The sequence below is a fragment of the Colletotrichum siamense genome (assembly GCF_013390195.1).
Source record: "Colletotrichum siamense strain Cg363 chromosome Unknown KSG_Cg363_contig04, whole genome shotgun sequence".
Taxonomy (NCBI): Eukaryota; Fungi; Ascomycota; class Sordariomycetes; order Glomerellales; family Glomerellaceae; genus Colletotrichum; species Colletotrichum siamense.
The window spans coordinates 1261034-1274596 of NW_023501017.1; the positions used below are offsets into that span (position 1 = coordinate 1261034).

Consider the following 13563-nt stretch of genomic DNA (forward strand, 5'->3'; position numbering starts at 1 on the left):
TCGTAGGAACGGCGGTTGAAATCGTATGGTCTGAAGATCTTGACGCTGAGCTACAGAATGTCAGCCTCATTGGCAAATTGGGGATCAAAATAGAGGAACGCCAATGCTGAGTTGATGACAGCAACTGGACGTCGCAATAAGACTCTTGGAGCCATAACACCCCAGGCCATACGACGGGCACTTGAAATTTGGTAAGTCCCCAACATGCGAATAACAGTTGAAGTCGTATACCAGAGGAGTGAGGATACTTACAAGGCATATGACGAGAAACAAAATTTCTGTTTTCCGTCAACCCGGTCGTTCCACGACTAGAGACTGCCTGCTGTGATTGCTTCTGTTCGGAATATCTGGTTGTAGACCGTCTGGTAGAGGACTTTCGGCGACACCGGTGGTAGTTGGATGTGGTGCAACTGAGACGCTAACTTGGTCCATCAAACGCATCCCTTCCAGTGGGCGACGGCTTGTACTGAGGTTGGCTTGCCGATGATACGTCTGTTCTTTCGGGTCATACGAGCAAAGTATGGCCCTGTGCATCTCGTGCTCCTGTCCACATACAAACATCGCAAGAGGGGGCGTGTTGCATTGTAGATGTGTCACCGTCAGGAGGTGCGTATCAATGAGAGTGAAAGAAAAGCTGTCCTCTGCTTCTTGCGCGGGAAGAGTCTCTGAGGGAGTGCTTACAGTGTCAGAGTAAGACTGTAAGGATACGTCTCTAAGGTTCCCGTGGTTGGAGCCCCAGAGAATATGTCTCAACAGTTCCAGCACCCATGAAACCTTTAACGCCAATGAGGCGAGGGACGAACGGCTGCTTAGTGTTTCGCTTGGATCTGATGAGAAGTACAGGAATTACTAAAGCAAACACGCCAATGACGGAGAATATGGTTGTCGCAAATGCCTTGACTGGAACAAGTGAGCCAGATCGATCAATGGGTGGCCAATCCGGGTGAGGGAATTTGGGGAACCCTTCGGGCGGCTTTATTCCACCCATGTGGTCAAATGATGACAAATAAATCCCGATCATGATCAGAACCGGCACAGCGGTGCAACAGAAAAAAGAGAAAGAGAAGAGTGCGTTCTGGAATTGGCCCATGCTCCGGTCACCATACGGCTCTGGATCGATGCGCTCCCATTGGATTGTCGCTCGGTAGACGCCATCAAGAATGACTGTGTTGGAGCCTGAAACGCCTTGCACTTTGAGAAATGGTTGAATATCTCCAAGCCTTGCTCCCCATTGGTCTTATATGTGATACCCAGGAGCACCAATTGGCGGTGATAGACATATTAAGCGATCAAGAAAGGCGCCACTGTCGTCGGCAAGCGATAAGTTGGCAAAGGCCTGGAACCTGGTGTCTTCCCTGTTGATGTGTGGACGGAAGCGGCTTGGAAAGAGTCGTATGATCGCGTAGGCTATGTCTCCATGGCTTAATCGGTTGGTCTAATGCTGCCTCGATCAAGTTCACCGACGTCAGGATTGCCGAGCCTTCGAAGTGATTAACGAGTTCCTTGACAGTCTCACCGTCGTCCCAAGCCCTCTCTGCAAAGTTCCGTTTTGCCATGGGCTTCGGCCCCGAAGAATCTCCGACAAAGTAGAGACTTATTCTGTACTCTGCTGGACAGAGTAGGAGTTCCGGCAACGTTCAGAGCCTTGACCATCATTTTCTGAGCCAGAGAGTCACCTGCTCCCTGTTGTATGTGGGAGGTTTCTCATCGACCAGAAGGCAAGCCACCTTTTCTGAAGCCGTACGTCCTACAGCTATGATTATAGATTGTGCCGCCGTACGATCCAGTCGCAGATTCTGTACACGTCTTTGCTGCTGCTAGTTGACTTTGCGACTCCGTCGTCGCTTCGCACGCATTCAAAGTCCAACCAAAAGGCTTTCTTCCTGGCTCGTTTGGCCGCGTCCGTGCCCCATCTTGCCAGCGTCAAATCTCACGATCTCTTTTCGCTAGAGCTCGGTTGGATTCTCTCGTCACTTCATCAGAATTGTCGGAGCTAGAAATTCCATCGTCGGTGGCTACCCGGAAATGTATACGTGTGTAGGAGACAAAGGCGAATTCCAGATCAATGTCTTCTCCGATCTCAGCAAGGTGTTCGGGTACGTTGATGATTTTATATGTGCCCTCATCGAAGTCTTTCAAAGAGCAAGGATACCCCGGACGAACAAAGGCGGTGGTATCTCCTTGATGTCTTCTTTCGTAGGTTGTCATTGTAGGTGAACCTTGGCTGGTTCTGCCCGGACAGAGGAGGAACCAAGCCCTCGTCCATTCGTATATTGTCCAGATACTGACAACCAATATTTGTATCATGGGACTGCTTCAAACGGAGGTTTCACACGCCAGAGTCGTTGGTGTCTCAGTATTTGCTGACAGAGGGGAGAATGTGTTCCTGTCATTAAAACACTGGTCAATCTAGCCACTCACGGCTATCTGCCGTCCCGGTCATAGTAAGTACAGTCAAGACGAATCAATTGATGTGCCCAGACAGCAGGGAGTACCGGGGCCCCGTACAACTCAATTTCCCTAATCTCGGAGGCGGCCATCGGTGAGTGACATACTTCTAGAAAGAGGCTTAGAAGTAAGACATGTCTTACTGCATGAGGCAAACGGCGCTAGGAAGACTTGGCCTACACGGTCCATAGATTGTACACGTCCGTGCGAATTATATATCGCCGCATTTTCTGCGCGAAGCAGGCAATTATTTCTTATAACCTAGCTTTAATGATCAGTCTTTATGGTTAACATAAACAATAATCACCAAACTCATAAACTTGCGAAGACATACCTGGGACATTAATCGAAATTATTAATGTCGTGTTCACCATGACATATGGAATTTTGAGTTTAGTGGTGGCTATCTTGAACCTCTGGATATCCCACAAGATTCGTGTTGAGCGTTCAGCGAATGCGCCCTTCGAACACGTCCGGTCCTGCACTTCCCAGTGTCGCCTTCGGCCATCACCACACCAGAATGGGAATGATAACGGTAAGTGTCGTGTCAGATGACGTCTCGCTCAATGCTGACCGAAACATTTGTCAACATCAGACCGCCCCTTGGCGGATAGCGATTTCTCTGCTCAACCATCGCACCGAGAACGTCACCAAGTATCGCAGGAAAACGAAGGGACTCTTGAAAACTATGACTTCCCGCAACTTCTGGTCGCACCTCACGATATCGCCAAGATGCGTATGCAAGATGGGCGAAAGGCAGTAACTTAGGCTGAGATTGGAACTCAATAGCCCTTGTAGCGTAGGCGTCGCTACAGACTGTACATAGGGCGCTTATATGACCTTGTCCCTGGTCGTAGTCATAGCGCTTTTGGTTGGTTCCAACGTCGACTCGAGAGACTGACAGACATAACACTGGGACACAACGTGAACCATCAAAAGAGGAGATCACCTGAGATGGTATTATGAACCGCAGAACGCTAAACGGTGGCAATGCCTTTTGCTGTTGATGGGTTTGCGAAGCTAGTAGACATAGATGAAATCCTCGTTCTTAAGATCAGTCATGTCGCGTAGTGCATTATCCTCCTCAATCGTCCTATGCTGCTGACCGGCAGCATCACCCTCGACCTCAACTGCCTTGCTGGTCTCCGTCTCGTCCTTGCGCAACATGGACTCGTCGACAACCTGGGCGCTCTTGCCGAGCTCCTCGCGGCGCTTGGCGTGCTTGTTGTTGAGGAACTTGAGGTAGATGGGAATGAGACTAAAAAAGTAGAAAGTCAGCAAAAATGGTCATGGTCACTGGTTAGGAGGGTTTGAACTCACAGTCCCATGATGCCGACAAGAACGAACATGACCAAGTTGGAGATCAATCCAGGACGGTAGAGAGGAGCATCATCAACGGAATACAGCAAGGGTCCGATGATGTTGCCGACGCACATGCCGATGAAAACTACAGCGGAAGTCGTCTTCTTCTTAGTGTCACCAGCGGTGTTCTGCACCTGCCATGTGAAGATGATAGGGGTGATGGCAGCAAGGATAGAGACAAGGTAGTACCCAAACAGCAAGACACCCTTCTCATGACGGGGCACGGTAAGCATCAGGATAGAGCCGATGGCCGGAGGGACGGAGAGCATAGAGATGACGACACCCTTGCGCTTGATCTTAGTCGCGAGCCAGCCGCTTCCCATGATAGCAATAATCTGGATAGCGCCGAAGGGGATATTGAACAAGATCGTGGTGAAGCTGTCGTAGCCAAAGGACTTGACGATGAGGTTGCCAAAGGTGGAGATGCCGCCGCTGGCGATGGAGATGGCGATGATGAGCACAAACCAGCACCACGTCTTGAGGTCCATGAAGGTCTCGAGGACGTGGTCCCAGCGCCAGTGGCCTGATTGCATGCCCATCTGGTTGGCACGCAGACGCTCGACGGCGATGACCTTTTCCCTCTCGGTGAGGTACTTGGCGGAGATGGGCGAGTCGGGCATGAGGATGAGGACGATGAAGGAGTATGAGACGGTCAGCAGGCCGCAAAACCTGTAATGCTTGTCAGTTTTGTTTGAACAACTACGGGAGGTATGGTTACTCACAGGAAGATGATCTGATACGAGTGCAGCGTTTCGCTCTTGATGTGTCCCAGTCCATATGTCGCCAAGCTACCCACGATGAAAGTCACACCGTTCATGGCGTTCCAAGACGTGGTGACGAGGGTCTGTTCACTGCGTCTCCACCACATGGTGGTGACACTTAGACATGAAGGTGCGATGAGAGCCTCGAACGTGCCGAGCATGAACCGGAGACCGAGAAGTGAGCCAAAGTTTGTGCACGAGGTCATGATGGCGAGCATGGAACCCCAGAGGAAGATTGCGGCGGCGATGACTTTTCCGTTGGGCAGCTTGACGAGAATGAAGGCGGCGGCGGGTTGCCAGACGAGTTGAGCGATGTAGAGGATGGAGCCGAGCCAGGAGTATTGACGGCCGACGAGGCCGGCGTCTTCTGTGATGCCGAAGATGGAAACATAGCTGTTATATCGAGATGGTTAGTCTTCGGTGTCAGGAGTGATGAATATTTGTGAAGAATCGATGAGATGCGCATTGTGTTGATGGAACTCACCTGAGGGAACTCTTGTCGAGTTGCTGGAAGAAGTATGCACCCAGGAGAAGAGGAAGGATGCGGAAGTTGATGCGCTTCAAGACCGCCTTCTCTTCCTCATAGGTGAATGCCGTATCGCCGCCTCCATGTTCCGCCAAGAATTGAGCCGCCTTTTCCTGAAGGCTGTCACCCTGGACCGGCTCATGGCGGACGGGCTCAATCGCGTCGACGGCGTTGCCGCCAGTTTGGTTCGTGGCTGTTGCGTTGGTAGCCATCCTGACTCACGCCCTAGCAGGCCCTAAATGATGCAAGTAATGTCGAATCCCTTCTAGAAGACGATGAGAAGGCCAGAGGAATGGCGGCTGAAATGATCACGCAACACCGCGACGATGGAACCGGTGGGATGTCAACTAGAACCTAGCGTCGTATGAACCACCCAGAATCCGGGGAGAGTTCGTCTTATCAAGTTGCACGCAGCCCCCAAACCCCAGGTTCTACCCCAACATTCGGGCTCCTCTCAGCCGACTCAATTTCACGCAGCAAACCTGGAGAAAGCCCGGGGTAGACTGGGGCCAGAATTATGGATATCCTCGAACACATGACCTGGGCCGTTGCGTATTTCCGCTCGGTTTCTCTTCTACATCGCGTGGTCCTGGCGCGACGACCCATGGACGGATACGGTCAACGTAACCACCCGGATATTAATCCCATACCAAGGTCTTGGTCCCGTTGCTTGACCAACATCCAAGACATCGCACCCCTGGCCGCCGAGAAAAGTCCCCATTGGAGGAAGAATTTCAGCCTGAATGCGAGCGACGAGGGGTGCGACGTTTTGGCCGCCTCGTGTCGAATCATGCCCTGCAACACCGCGTGATGATTGGCAGGTCCTCCACGAGTCGTGGAAGCAATTCCCTGCTCAGAGCCGGAGATCCACGGGCTTGGGGAGCGGGTGGCTGTCAACGGCTGCTCTGGGCAATGTGGCATTCAGCTGGGTACCGGCTGGGCTGACGTTGACGTTGCAATCAAAAGATAGACACCCCCAAACTCTCTCCGCATTCTCGTAACCCCGACTTCCCCCGCCCGAGGTTTGGTTAAAATGAGGAGAACCCACTTAAGAGCAATCCACCCCCGCGTCACCCCCAGAGGATAGGGAAAAAAGGAGTCGGACCACCCCCGCATTGCTGTGTGGGGATCAGGCCTCGGGTGTTCAAACTGCCGCAGGAGACAGTAAACGTGGTCGTATTTTGGCTAAACTCGGGAGATGGGGGAGATGGACCCGAGATGAGGGTGTCGATGTGCCGGATGCCGTGCTGCGTGGGGTGTGTGAGTGCCGTTCTTCGGAGTCGTGACGTCCTCGCGGGGTTACCAAGACTTGCAAATAACTTCAGGTCCTTTTCCTTTTGCACACTTCTGTGTTGAGAACTGTGCCCGTTGGAATCTCAATTCTATCAAACACCAACAAAATCGCCCAAACATCACCAAACATGGCCGACATCACGACCAAGAAGAAGCGCTACGCCATCGTCGGCACCGGCGGCCGCTCCAGCTTCTTCTACACAGCCATAGCCCAAGACTACAGCGCGACGTCCACCATCGTCGGCCTCTGCGACACCAACCAGACGCGCATGAACTTCGCCAACAGCAAGCTCGAATCCCTCGGCCACGGCGCCGTCCCGACGTACCTCGCCGCTTCCTTCGACCAGATGATCGCCGACACCAAGCCCGACGAGGTGATCGTGACGACCGTCGACCGCACGCACAACATCTACATCGTGCGCGCGCTCGAGCTCGGGTGCAACGTCGTCACCGAGAAGCCGATGACCATCGACGCGCCGCGGTGCCGCGAGATCTTCTCGGCGGTCGAGCGCACGGGGAACAAGGTCCGCGTGACGTTCAACTACCGCTACGCGCCGCACAACACCAAAATCTTTGAGATACTCAAGGCGGGCAAGATTGGCAAGGTGACGAGCGTGCATTTTGAGTGGATGCTGAACGAGAACCACGGCGCGGACTACTTCCGGCGGTGGCACCGCGATAAGCGCAACTCGGGGGGCTTGTTGGTGCATAAGTCGACGCATCATTTTGACTTGGTGAATTTCTGGCTGCAGACGCGGCCGCAGACGGTGTATGCGCAGGGCGATTTGAAATTTTATGGGAGGGAGAACGCGGAGAGTAGGGGGGTTACGAAGTTTTACTCGCGCGCGCATGGCAGTGAGGCGGCGAAGGATGACCCGTTTGCGTTGCAGCTGGATCAGAACCCGAATTTGAAGGCGATGTATCTTGATGCTGAGCATGAGGATGCGTATTACCGCGACCAGAGTGTGTTTGGAGACGGTATCTCCATCGAGGTTGGTATCACAAGGGCCTCTCCAGCACCAAAACGCTGACCGTCAATCTAGGACACGATGAATCTGCTCATCCGATACCGCAACGGCGCTGTTATGACGTACTCGCTAACGGCGTATGCCCCGTGGGAGGGCTTCCGTGTCAACTTCAACGGAACCGGCGGACGTCTCGAGGTTGAGGTTGTGGAGAAGAGTTATGTCAACTCCGGGGGCAGCCAAGCTCTCGAAGGCGCGATCGAGAAGAGGACGATGTTGCTGAGGCCCTTGTTCGGCCCGCCCCAGGAGATTGATCTTGGCGAGGCAAAGGGCGCGCACGGAGGTGGTGACCTTGTGCTGTTGAAAGATCTGTTTGGAGAACCTGTTTCGGACGAGTACATGAGGGCCGCCAGCCATGTCGACGGCGCCGCTTCGATATTGACGGGCATCGCAGCGAACCGATCTATTGCGACGGGGCAGGTTGTAAATGTGGATGATATCTTGGCCGTACCTGAGAAATAGAAGGTCCGAGGGGTTCTCGAGGGACTTGGGCGGAAACATAACTTGGGATAGACTGGAATATGATATCATGACGTTTAAATTCAACCTGGGCTCTCTTTCAACTATTGCCTTGTTGGTCGCGGCGGGAGGCAGATTTCGAAAAGAGCGACAGCTTGCGGTACGACATGGAAGTCCAAACTCCGTAAAGATTGTACCGAATTCCCTTTTCCATCAAGCTAGTGGCCAGTCTTGAGACCACACCTGTCTGCCTGTTTTTGGGTTTAAAACTCTTTGCGACTCTTTATGAAGGACCACTGGACACCTTCTCCTGTAAAATTCTGCACCTTGACTTCTTGGTCTGACGCTTTTGTTGATTCGTGATGGAGGAAAGGCGATTGCCGCAAAAACCAAGATACCGCCGATCCAAAATGCTTTCGTAAGTGGATTGTTGCTATCCACAACATGAAATGCACATATCGCCATCTGGAATATACAAAGAAGACTATTGAAGCAGTCAGTGCTATTCTTTTACATGTTCCATCAGTGGTTGCGTACGGGTTAGGATGCTTGCGAACAGAAGGGACACATTGGTTGGAGCAAGTATGATATCCCTCTCCTGTCATGGGGCGGTGGGCTTTTTCCTCGTCATCAAGAGATGCTGTGTTAGCAACATCGACTTCTTTCTGAAAGATCGTCATGGCGAGGGTCTAGACTTTGATAAGAGTGACGTTCAGGAAGTTTATCGTTGGATAAGTAGGTATCTTTGCGAAGTATGTATTGACTGAAGGTGTGTCAACGAAACGGCCGACTTTTAAAGGGCTGCCTAGCGAGGCATGAAGGTCAAGAAACTTTTCGCTTGGCCATTGAGGTGTACATAAGTAGCTTATGAGCTGAGCGTGACTTTCGGCAGAATTGCTTCTAACCCACCGTACTCAGGCGAGCCGGGTACCCATTTGAGAGCGATGCGCCATTAGTGCAAATATTTGCGGAGGCAACAGCGAATTGAGTGTCCTTCATTTCGGATAATCTCATAAATGCCCAGCTTTGGAGTTGGCAGCTATTTGGAGAAATGTATCTAATATGGCTGTGGTGATTGATCCCTAAGTAAGACAGAATGGGTGTATTCAATCATAGGTACTGCTCGGTGTAAGCTCGGTGTAGCGCAACGCACGGCCATGTTTTGTTTGCTCACCCCGGCCATATTATTACATAATCGCTAATTTCCCACCACAGGGTCACAGCCAACAACTGCCGGACTTTCTTGATCATTAAAATACTTCAATTATTCAATCGGCTCGAAGGCCCTGCTCTTTTTCTGACGAGCACGAAACGAAAAAAAACCCAGAGCGCAACGCTACATCCAGTGTATTTTGCCCACAAACTCCTCGCGCGCGTCGATCGATCGTCAAGACCGGATGCTCTTGCCAAAAAAAGACGAAAAACCTCCCGAGATATCGCAAAACGATGAGCCCTCCTGCACACGACGACCTCTCTTTCCCGGCCGAGCATCCAGCTCTGGCATGATACACGCACGTCACGTCTACTTGCTGTTCATGGCGACAAAGTTGACGGCCTGGTCAACGTAGTCCTGCTTCTGGAAGTAGCCCAGGTGGACCGTGAGGTTCTGGCCCGACGCGCAGAACAGGTCCGTCTCGTCGCAGAAGGAGATGAACTTGGACGTCAGACCTTGGCAGGCACCGAAGTCTTGGCGGGGGAAGATCTGGTGGACGGTCAGCTACGTCGTGATGTGCCGGCAGGAGGAGAGGAGGACTTACGCCGTTCTTCTTGGCGGTGCCCTTCTGGAAGGGCTGCGTCGCGATGCTGGTTGGGTCGCCGACCAAGACGACGGCTGCGACTGCGCAACATGTCAGCATGAGATACATGCTATCTTCAGGCCAGTAACTTACTCTTGTTGCCAAGCATCGGTGCTTGGGCCTGGGTGGCGTTGAAGTTGGGTCCGTCTGTCGTTCCGCAGAGGGTATCAAGCGAAACTTGCGCACCCTGTAACATGTCAGCGCTGGTTTCCGCCATCGAACGCAAGAGACCTTACCTGAGAGTATCCCATCAACACAAACTTGGTATTAGGGCATGCCTGGGCTTGCGAGGTGAGGAGCTGCGTCATGTTGCCGACGCCGGCAGACACTGAAGGCGGGTACGGGTCAAGCTGCGCAGGATACACCAACGGCGTGATGATGGAGCCGGGAATCGCCATCGACGACTTGTTGGCGATGTTGCCGAGGAGACCGGCACCCTGCGCCTCGAGACTGCCGCGGGCAACGACGATCTGGACCGGTGCACATGGCGCCGGTGGCTGCTGCGGCTGCGGCAGGGCGAGGACCAGAGGGGCAAGGCACGCGAGGGCCGATAGGCTCAGTTGGTGATGCATCTTTTCCACTGCCGGAGGATGAACTCGAGAGACTCAGAGAAGAATCCGTGCGTTTGAAGGGTCCAGCTGGTTTGAAGAAAAAAAAAAAAGGCTAGCGAGATTGTGATGGGCTGACGGGGCTTCTACTCTAGGCCGTCTTGGGGGTGATCAAGGCCTTCTTGTATTGCGCCCATCGCAGAGCCTCAGACGAGACGACATCCATGACACAGCCGCGGCATCTCTGTCGTTGCCCCATGTGGATGGAATGGTGTGGTGGTGGTGTGCGAAAGCGAGGGAAGGACGGGAGGGAATGCACTGCACACGTCTGTTCGCGCATGGCATCACTGGCTGAATATCACAGATTTGCAGGACTCCACATGGAAGAAACTCCAGGGTCTCATGCTGTTCAGTGTTTTGGTTTTGGAATTCTTCGGCATCCCACCTTTCTATCCAATCTCATCGGAGAGGCCCTTGGGCGGCCTTGACAGTCGAAGAATGCCAGGAATAGGCGGCCCGAGCTCGCAGCGAACCTCTCGCATCTCTTCGCTCCTTCATCGAATCGAGCGCGACTTTGCCCCGACTTGGGGAGATCTGCGACCTTTCCCCAAAGAGGCAATCGGCGAGAGCTGAGGCCCCCCCTTGTCGCTGTCGAGCGACAGGTTGTTGGGGCGGACAGTGCCATTGCTGCCGCGAACCCGGAAACACCACCGAGATGGGATGAAACCCAAGCAGCATGCAGCCGCGGCTCAACACGAACGTTCGTTTACAAATATGCCAACACTTGCGGGAGCCGAACAACCTAGCCAACCAACACAACCCTCTCCGCCGTCATCAAAACATCTAACCAATAGCCGCTGCCTGCCAAACACCACACCACACCACACCCTTCCTTTCAAGCAAAGTCTGGAGCCGCCCAAACCCTCTTCCCCGCGAACCAAGTCGCCTTGATCTCCCCCTTGAGCAGACCCTGCGGTGACCAGTCCATATCTGCAACCACAAAGTCAGCGACCTTGCCCTCCTGCAGGCTGCCAATCCGATCTTCCGCGAACACGCTCTTGGCCGTCCCATACGCCCCGGCCGTGATGGCCTCGCACACGCCCAATTTGAAATGCTCATTCACCACCACCTCGTAGCCCGGCTCCCTCGCGGACCGCCTCGTCGCCGCGATGTACGCGTTCTGCAGCGGCGCCCAGGGCGCCGTGGGCCCGTCGGATCCGAGTGCGAGCAGCGCCCCGTGGTCCGCGAACTCGCGGTACGCGAACGCGCGCTCGCAGCGCCGCGCGCCAATCAGCCGCGGCCACGCCTTGAGGATCGCGGGGTCCGCGTGGACGGGCTGCACCGACGCCGTGAGCCCCAGCTCGCCCAGGCGGCGCGCGTCCGCTGGCGAGGCCATCTCGATGTGCTCGATGCGGTGGCGGCGGCCCGGGGTTGCGTGCGTGGCGAGCGCGTCGACGGCCATCTTGATCGCGGCGTCGCCGATGGCGTGCAGCGCGATCTGCAGCCCGGCGGCGTCGGCGCGGGCTACCACGGGGTTGAGGTCGGAGGCGTTCCAGAAGGGCGGCGGGGAGCCGGCGGCGGCGTAGGGCTCGGAGAGGTAGGCTGTGCAGGCGTCGATGATGCCGTCGGTGATGACTTTGATGCCCACGATGCGCAGATCGGGCGAGGTTGTCTTGTTGAGTTCCGTGTGGAGCTCGATGGCGCGGTCCACCTGCTTGAAGCGCTCTTCTTCTGTCTCTGAGGGCCTGATGAGCCAGTAGGCGTGAATCCTCATCGGTAGGTCTGGTTCCTCGGCGCGGAGTGAGCACACGGCGTCCCATGCCGGCTCGTCCATGGCCATCTCGATGAGACCTGTGTAGCCTGATGCATTGTACGATTCCACCGCTGCCTTGATGGCGTCCATCCTGTCCTTCTTTGGCGCGACCTGTGCGAGATGAGGCCAGACGAGGGTAAGCACCGCCGCCTCGCTCAGCAAGCCCGTCGCCTTCCCCTCCGCGTCGCGATGGATCTTCCCTCCCACGGGGTCCTTCATGTCCTCAATGCCGAGCTCCTTCACCGCCGCCGTGTTGCACCACGTAGAATGCAAGTCCTTTGTGTCAATAAAGATGGGCCTGGGATCAATATCGTCCAGCATATGCCTATCCACACCACCCGGCGTTACATGCTGCGTCCACAGCTTGCACATGATGCGCGGCACGTCCGGGTTCGCAGCCGCAAAGGCCTTGATGGCGGCACGAATCTCCTCGAGGGAGGTGCAGGCGTCGAGGGACAGCTTGCGCAGGCCCTGACCGAGGAGGAGCAGGTGCATGTGGCCGTCGATGAAGCCGGGCAGCACGGTGCGGCCGGCGAGGTCGGTGACGCGGGCGGTGGGGTGCGCGGAGGCGAGGTCGGCGGCGGCGCCGACTGCTGCGATGCGCCCGTCGGCGACGAGCATGGCCTCGGCGAAGGTGGGCTCCGTGGTGAGTGTTGCTGAGGGGTTGAGGAGGAAGACGCGGGCGTTTGTGAAGAGTTCGGGCGGTGGTGGTTCGGAGGCCATCTTTGCGGTGGTTTGCGCTTTTCGGCGTTGCTCCTTCTGTATGTGATGCGATAAGATGCAGTGAATGATACGGTGAAAATATGACAAGAATGCAAGAAAAAATTCTAAAAAAGATGCAGGGATCGATGAGAGTGACAGTCTGGTGTATGAAGTGAGAGGTGATGTGTTCTTGAGGGAAATTATCGGCTTTATGACTCGGGAGGGGCAGGAGCGAGTCGCGTGGGTTACGAGGGATCTGGTGTGACGTTCGTGGCGGAACCGCGGGGTTTAAAGCGGGATGGACGGGGCCGCTTTTTGATCTGATAAGATCTTTGCCATGTTTGGGGCCGTTTTCCACCGGCGCGCTATCTATTCCTGGCTTCCTTCGGCCATCTTCGGTGTTTCGGTGTGCAGCGGGTGGCTCACCGAGGTGGTGGTTCACTCGGCCTCGGTGAGAGTTGCGGTGGAAGGAGCAACACCAGCTCTTGCTCCCACAGACGGACATCCTCAATATTGAGAAGTCACTGGGTGATGGGTACTTCCTCAACGGTAGAATTCAATGGAAGGAGTATTTAAATCCTCACTTTCTCCCGACTGGGCATCCACAGTCCGCAATCTCACCTTTCATCTCACCACCAACCCATTGTGAATCACGACAAACTCCCAACAGAACCGTATCAAGGTCTGAGGATACTTCAAATGCAAGAGTGGTAAGTGGCCATCAATCTTTTCTATTCTACAGTCTTATCTTCATTTTTCCCGCCTCCTCTACCTCCAGCGTTCACCTCTTGCTCAAACTCTCTCGCTGCAGCACAATTTTTATCTAGTCA

At 54.4% G+C, this 13563-nt stretch overlaps 4 protein-coding genes across 4 annotated transcripts; 1 reads left to right on the forward strand and 3 right to left on the reverse strand.

Moving 5' to 3' along the window:
• Positions 1 to 3468: 3468 nt before the first annotated feature.
• CGCS363_v006270 (putative transporter) lies at positions 3469 to 5309 on the reverse strand (the record flags this gene model as incomplete). Its single annotated transcript, XM_036638119.1, has 4 exons — positions 3469 to 3706; positions 3769 to 4479; positions 4533 to 4964; positions 5056 to 5309. The coding sequence occupies 4 exons, from the start codon at positions 5307 to 5309 to the stop codon at positions 3469 to 3471; spliced, it is 1635 nt and encodes a 544-aa protein (XP_036495957.1).
• Positions 5310 to 6518: 1209 nt separating this feature from the next.
• Positions 6519 to 7877, forward strand: yteT-1 (putative oxidoreductase YteT; the record flags this gene model as incomplete). The annotated part of the gene is made up of 2 exons (XM_036638120.1): positions 6519 to 7382; positions 7434 to 7877. 2 exons carry the CDS (start codon positions 6519 to 6521, stop codon positions 7875 to 7877), a joined length of 1308 nt encoding a protein of 435 aa, XP_036495956.1.
• A 1519-nt stretch (positions 7878 to 9396) lies between these two features.
• axe1-0 (Acetylxylan esterase) lies at positions 9397 to 10242 on the reverse strand (the record flags this gene model as incomplete). The annotated part of the gene is made up of 4 exons (XM_036638121.1): positions 9397 to 9576; positions 9632 to 9711; positions 9764 to 9857; positions 9907 to 10242. 4 exons carry the CDS (start codon positions 10240 to 10242, stop codon positions 9397 to 9399), a joined length of 690 nt encoding a protein of 229 aa, XP_036495955.1.
• Positions 10243 to 11113: 871 nt separating this feature from the next.
• Positions 11114 to 12754, reverse strand: ytcJ-4 (putative amidohydrolase YtcJ; the record flags this gene model as incomplete). Its single annotated transcript, XM_036638122.1, has 1 exon — positions 11114 to 12754. The coding sequence occupies one exon, from the start codon at positions 12752 to 12754 to the stop codon at positions 11114 to 11116; it is 1641 nt and encodes a 546-aa protein (XP_036495954.1).
• Positions 12755 to 13563: the final 809 nt, after the last annotated feature.